The sequence below is a fragment of the Aulonocara sp. 'chitande type north' Nkhata Bay genome, linkage group LG19 (assembly GCF_057382095.1).
Source record: "Aulonocara sp. 'chitande type north' Nkhata Bay isolate Kocher_YH1m ecotype deep benthic linkage group LG19, A_spYH_male_GT1.1, whole genome shotgun sequence".
NCBI lineage: Eukaryota > Metazoa > Chordata > Actinopteri > Cichliformes > Cichlidae > Aulonocara > Aulonocara sp. 'chitande type north' Nkhata Bay.
The window spans coordinates 13,243,577-13,250,458 of NC_141362.1; the positions used below are offsets into that span (position 1 = coordinate 13,243,577).

The following is a 6,882-nucleotide window of genomic DNA, read 5'->3' on the forward strand; positions in this document are numbered from 1 at the left end:
GGTGCTGATAATTGCAGTCCTCATTTTTAAAATAAAATACTGACAAAAATAATGTTCTACATCAGTCACTTTATTAGGTATGCCTGTTCATCTGCTCAGTAATGCAAATATATAATCAGCTAATCACATGGCAGTAGTTTAGTGCATTCAAACATGCAGGCATGGTCAAAAAGAAAGGGGATTCCCACTGGCTGAAAATGCTTTGAAAGGCAGTACAGTAACTCAAATATCACTCGTTACAACACAGGTGTGCACAAGAGCGTCTCTGAATGCATAACACGTGGAACCTTGAAGCAGATGGTTTTACCAGCAGCAGAAGATCACACCAGGTGCCAGGAGACTGAGACTACAGTCCACACAAGCTGTTCAGAGTGTAACGGTGTCACACTCTGAGCCCCTCAGTGCCAACTAAGAATCATTTAAATGCCACAGCCTGCCTGAGTGTTGTTGCTGACCATGTCCATCCCTTTATGATCACAACTTGCACATCTAAAACTGGTTTCTTGAGCATGGCGATGAGTTCACTGAACTCAAATGGTCTCCAAAAAATATCTCTGAAGAATGTTTCCTGCACCTTGATGAATCTGTGCCACAAAGAATTAAGACAGCTTATAAAGGAAAATGTGGTCCAGAATTAAGACAGCTTATAAAGGAAAATGTGGTCCAACCTGACACTAGCAAGGTGTATCTAATAAAGTGGCAGATGAGGGCATTTTCCCATTAAAATATTAATAAAAGCCCTTCCTGTGGGGATGGTTTAAATGGGAAGAAAAGCAGTGTTTTCAGCTGTTCAGAGAGAGTAGAAATGAAAAAAGCTAAAATGAAAGCAGATAAACTGATAGATCTTGACTTTAATGTTGCTTTAAGCCAGCAGCTGCTACCATATGTCTCTCTTTCTAACAGAGATGCCTGCAGGTAGCAGGGGTTAGTCTAAAGAGCAGCACAGCATTTGGTCCACTGCATTTATTTTGGCTTTAGTTTTAAAGCTAAATGAGCAAAAACAGTTAGCTGTATTCAAACTGACTTTTTGTGGGTCAGTAAAAGTCTGTCTACTGGCACAGAGGGGAAGTTTTATGCTGGACACCTTATGTTGACATTGCACATAAAGTCTCATAATAATGTGCAAACATATCAAGTGTCAGGTCATACCAGGTGTAGTTTTCCCTTGGGGTTGGAGAGCACAGACATCGCAGCTGCTGTCACAGCACTAACGGCCAGGGCCAGGTAGGTGCTGCACACGGCTTCCAGCTTCCTCCCAGGAGTCCGATCATCCACGAGGACAGAGTTAAAACTGGGCCAAAACATCCAGAGGACAACAGTCCCTGGAGAGGAGAGACAGATTCAGCTGTACACAGATTCACTAGAGTGGAAATTAGCCAAATGATGCAGCAGATATCTGGGAAAGCTGTTACCTAACATGGAAAACAATCCCATCTTTGTGTCAAATTTCTCCTTTTCAAATCGCTGCTCTGAGCCTTTACGGTAAAGTGTCCCTGTCAGCATGAGTCCAAACAAGGACCCAAAGATGTGAAGCATCATGATGCTGATCAGAGGACGGGTCTAGAAGGACCAGAAAAACATTAGCAGCGGCATATCGATGTGAATACACTTTATCTAAAGATATGATATGAGGGTGAAACGTGGGCTTACGTTCAGGAGAAACTGCAGAAGCCATTTGTTTAGGATGAACCCTGACACCTCGAGCAGTCCAATAAGGATGAGGTGGACTGGGTTGGTCTTCCCCAGCACAGCTCCAATTGAAATGAGGGCTGAGGCAGTGCACATCTCAGCAACTATCAAGCTACAGCAAACAAGTTCCAGTTAAATTGATTTATATAAGCTCCTTTAGAGGAAATTATCTGCACCAACCGTCTCCTCCCACCTTTTCAGATCTATCCTGAGCCTTCCCCTGTAGTACAAGGACTCCACACCGTTCAGTATGAGGGCCCACTGGGTGGCCATGGCAGCCACAAGGAGGTTGAACCCGGAGCCACTGAAACCATGGCGCACTAGAAAAGTGCCCAAAAAGCCAAAGCCTAGAATCACTATCACATTCACATCCTGGAACTCTGAAAAAGAAGAAGAGAAGGCACAAAAATAAACAGTTACAGCTGAATTTTAGCTGAGGACACAACACATTTACTCACGGGCTTATCAATGACCAACAAACGGCAGCTCCTCCCCACACTCTTGGACTGAAGTGTGTTTATTTCGCACACTAAAGCATGCACATGAAGTTAGTTTAACCCTTGTGTGGTGTTCGTATTTTTGTTACTCAGCCAGTGTTCATGGGTCTGGTGGACCCGCTAGAGTTTTGGCTTTCCAAATTAACACTATCAAACAATTTTATGTTAAATTACTCAACAGATGTTTACTTCATCCCAATTACAAGACATATGAACAGCAAACATGGTTAATTTTTTCCCTTTACCTTTGTTAGATCACATTTATGAATTAATGTGCTTCTCGTTTTTCTTTTATATAAAATGTTATAAATAAATCAGTTATAATCAAGTGGAGTGAGTGGAAAGACACAACACATTTACACGTGAAAAAATAATTAATTGTTTAATTTTTCTTTTGAAAAAAACTGAACACGGGTCTCACAGACCCGAACACCATACAAGGGTTAAAAGATAGTTGCTTCATGAATTAGCTAATCAAAGTAAACACGAACATCTTTAACCTCATCTGACCTCAACACCCCCCTTCCAAGCTCACAAAAATAAAACTCACCTGGGTAACGTTTGCTGAAGTCATCAGCGTTTCCATTTCTTTCGATTTCAGTGTAAAAAGCAAATATGATGATAAACCCAGTCTGCAGGAAAAGCAGCAAGGGTGCCAGACGAGAGCGCAGGCTTGGTGCGTACTGAGGAGGCATTGAAGATGTTTGTTGCACAACTTCTCTTCACACTGATGCTCAGACAAACGGGCGCAACCCCACAGCACGCAGCTTCTCCTCTTTATCAGCTGCTGCGCATGAAAGCGTCTTGGCAAGACAGCGTGAGCTGTACTAATAGATTTGAATCAAATAAAAAAAAATTCTAACTGTTTGTGGGGATAAGTGAAATATTTGGGGTATTTGAGGGAATATTTTGAAACATAAGGAAGTGAGCATGATGAAGCTTTATTATATCCCTATAGATAATAATAATTTTAAAAGGCACAAATAATTCACTTTTTAAGCAGAGACAACTGCGGCCCTCATTTTTTGCCGCACACGCATGCACACTATTTCAACCTGGTAACAAAGCATAAATGACATTCATCTCCTTGGGGCAAGTCAGTCAGCGAAACACACACAAAGGCCGTGATATAAATACCCCGCCGCCCCCCATGTCGGACTGGATGTTTTTGTATCAAGCACAAAGGGAATTTTGTCCCGAATACAGCATATTTGAGTCCTCATAATAAACCAAAGGCAGAAACATATAAGGGAAATACCCGCCCCCGCTGTCAGTTAATTGGCCGATCGGGGATGCCCAATTTGTTCACAACAATCTGATTGGTTGAACGCCAAGACGCTCCACAAACGGTGATGAGCGCTCAGTGAGCAGCCACTGAGGGCAGTGATTGGCTCTTCTGTGTGTCTGTCAAAAAAGGAGTCCTTGACGGAAACGGTGATTGGTCGCACCGGCCGTCTGACAGCCACACTAGGTAAAACACAACGCGCTCTGGGCTTATTGAGCCTGCGCTAACAGAAAAGAGGAGGTTCCCCGAATAGTCATTTATTTATTTCTTTGTTTCAAGTGGGGGAAAAAATAATAACAACAGCGATATATATCACAAGCACCTTTATTTATTATCTCTGTCCGCACACGCAAGAAAACTGGATAAGATTACGGCGGGTACTCGAAGGCCAAAGCCAAGTGGAGGAGGATGAAGCGGCGCAATGCGGACTGCAGCAAACTCCGACGGCCGTTAAAACGGAACCGAATCACCGAGGGGATATACGGCAGGTAACTTACACGGAGCCTGCTCAACGAAGGGAAATGAATGGGTTGTTTGCGTTAATACGCCTCCCTAACCTCACAGCTGCTGCCACTTCTTGACAGCCTGTTAACCTAGCCAGGCAGCTAGCTCTAGTATGTTTTCGTTATATGCTACACTAGCATGTAAGCTAACTATAGCGCTAGGCCCCAAAACAGCCTGTTTTGAGCTTTGACTCCGGCTCCATAGCACAGTTACTAATTGAATTACACTGCAGCTGACTTTTTCATGATAACTAAAGAATCCCGGGTGTTAACTGTGCGCCAGAGTCAGCTGTCACTGGCTGAAGGTGCCAAAGTTAGCTGCTTCGCTGTTAGCAGGTCCACCAGCTTATTATTGCCAACATCATCACATGAGCCTCAACGACAGTGGTGTAACATTAACCACAAACGTGTCGATAAGGCTGCTGTCACTCGCTTTTAACAGCTCTCAGTGGCTTGGCTGTGCTTCCAGTCTCCAGCTGTGTGTGGCTTCATACATATTAACGTTAAAGGCCATTTAGTTTACACACGTGGCATGAGGACCTGGAAATGTGGGGCAATGTTTGAATTATTGAACAGGTGCCTCCCCCCGACATCAGAGCACCCCCAGTGGGCCACTTTCTGGGTCTCTAGCAAATGCAGGATAAAAGCAGCAAGAGGTTAGAGCAGTGTTTATATCCCTGCTGCAGTGTGGCACCGATGTCATATCCAAATCTTCAGCTCCAGGTACACATCTTACTTCATTCTCCTACAGTCTTTGTCAGCAGAGAAATCGTCTTCCAACTTCTTGTGCCCAAGGCAAAACAAAAGTCTTGAGCCACTCCTCATGTTTTTTTTGCGTCCAAGGAGCCAGATGTACTTGTAATAGTTCTCCAGGCTTTCTGAAGTTAGTTTAAAAACATTTTGCACTTTGGCTATATTTTTTTGTTTTTTTTCCCCACGTTTTCAGTCCAGTCCTTCTACTTGACCATGTTCAGAGGAATGCCTTCCAATCTTGACCTATGAATCCTTCAAGAAAAAAATAGTTACCTAACTGAACCAGTGTTGTGTCTACAGACAACTGGCAAAAAGAAAAATTAAATTGTAAAGAAGCATGAGATGCAGACCAGATGCAGTCCCGAGAGCTGCATCTGGTCCTTCAGTTGATCGTTTAATGTTGGCTGAAGCCTCGTCAGAAATGCTGTCAGTGGAAGGGTGGCTGCCAAGAAGCCATTCTTAAGGAAGAAAAATGGGGCAAAAAGGCTGAGATATGCCAAATTACACTAGAACTGTACTTAAGATCAGTGGCAACAGCTTCATTTCTCAGGATGACAGTTATCCCTGACAGACTGCCCATCCAGTAAAAGTGTACCAGGGCAGTCATGGATTGGCTTCGCCAGAACCTGGACCTCCACATGATTGAAGCATGGTGGGATTGTCTTATGAGAGACAACAGAACACAAGGGAGCCAACATCCAGAGAAGAGCTTTGATTTTCCTCCAGGAAGCCTGGAAAACTATTTCTGAGGGCTGCTTTAAGAAATTGCAGGGATTTCTTGAAGAGCGTCCAGGCTGTGTTGAAGAATAAATTGCTACACTTCTTTCCCATTTTCCTAGCAAAATATAAATCCGGAAGGGATGGCTCTAGACTTTTGCTCAGTACTATATTTTCACATGTAGGCACTATCAAGGTTTTTTTTTTTTTTTGGCTATATTTTCCCACAATCAAACACATGTTCTTGCTGCCTGGGGTTCAGGTTCTTTGCTCTGTCACAGCAGGCAGAAGAGAGATTTGGTTTCCAAGTGCCTCTTTTAAATTGCTTGGCACTGTTGTCCAGCTGAAGCCATGAGATAGGAAGCTTTAGTCAGGCTTTTTTTTTGTGCTTCTGGTGGTTTTTGTTCAAACAAGAAAGTGAGCAGTTGTACCTCCTCACAGTTTTTATTCTCACTATTATTGAGTGCATCTGATGTGAACTAATAACTATAAACTCATAATTGCTTTTTGTGCATTTATGGAAATACTTGCTTGAGAAAATCTACGCTGCAACAAATGTCATTACCAGTCTAGACTCTTAAATTTTCTTGTGTGTTTGTGTTGGAAAACAGTTTTCTGTCATTCAGGGTTTTTTGTTTTTGTTTGTAAATGTATTTCTAGTACCTTCCTGTACCTGAAGTTCCTGGTGGTCTGGGCACTGGTGCTACTGGCAGATTTTGTACTTGAGTTCAGGTTTGAGTACCTCTGGCCATTCTGGCTCTTCATCCGGAGCGTGTACGACTCCTTTAGATACCAGGGGCTGGTGAGTAGATGACTTATATGGACTACACACTGAACAACTGAAAAGATGCACAGAATTTACATAGTCTGATTTGCAGCCAAACGAATAAAACAGTACCACACATTAAAAAAAAAAAAAGTAACATAGATAAAAAGTAATCAGAATTTTTCAAAAATGGGTGTTCAGTCAGGTTTTAGTAGGGTCTTATGATGGAGGGGGCCTCATATGTAGGGGCAATTTCCTCTGTAGTTAATGAACAGCTACTGCAAAGGCCTGACTTCGTATATTTTTTAATCCAAACTTCTGGGGAACCAGAATCCTTTGTTCAGTTCACTGATGTGTGCGAATACAGGGCCATACCTATAGATATGATAGAACTGAAGTCATTGGAGTATTTAGCCTGTGTCGCTAACTCGGACCTGCATCACTGTGTAAAGATAGCTCAGTGTAATATTTCATATTTATAAACACAGGTGAGTGCTTCCTGCACATGGTCTCACTGATATAGTCTCAGTCTCTCAGTGAATTGTCTGTTTTTGATTGTGTATTTTCAACCATCTTAGATGGCATAGTATCGATTCACTAGTTGACAAAACCGACGCTCTTTTTTTGGAAAGCTAGCAGTGGTCGGCAGGGACTCTCACCCTGTGACAGACT

The 6,882-nt window shown here is 42.8% G+C and overlaps 2 protein-coding genes across 4 annotated transcripts in view; one reads left to right on the forward strand and one right to left on the reverse strand.

Annotated features, from left to right (window-relative positions):
* rhd (Rh blood group, D antigen) overlaps positions 1-6,882 on the reverse strand; it is a 31,600-nt gene that overhangs the window by 1,837 nt on the left and 22,881 nt on the right. For 2 of the 3 annotated variants that reach the window (XM_086274039.1, XM_086274040.1), the window contains exons 3-6: positions 1,883-2,069; positions 1,651-1,801; positions 1,413-1,560; positions 1,150-1,322 (exon numbers count right to left, since the gene is read on the reverse strand). In XM_086274039.1, coding sequence (XP_086130165.1) covers positions 1,150-1,322; positions 1,413-1,560; positions 1,651-1,801; positions 1,883-2,069 — 659 coding nt within the window. Of the gene's footprint in view, positions 1-1,149; positions 1,323-1,412; positions 1,561-1,650; positions 1,802-1,882; positions 2,070-2,736; positions 2,963-6,882 lie in introns of those variants that run through there. The other variant, XM_086274041.1, reaches the window with a different exon arrangement.
* maco1b (macoilin 1b) overlaps positions 3,564-6,882 on the forward strand; it is a 19,048-nt gene continuing 15,729 nt past the window's right edge. The window contains exons 1-2 of the mRNA XM_086274038.1: positions 3,564-3,959; positions 6,105-6,246. Coding sequence (XP_086130164.1) covers positions 3,880-3,959; positions 6,105-6,246 — 222 coding nt within the window. The 5' untranslated portion in view covers positions 3,564-3,879. The remainder of the gene's footprint in view (positions 3,960-6,104; positions 6,247-6,882) is intronic.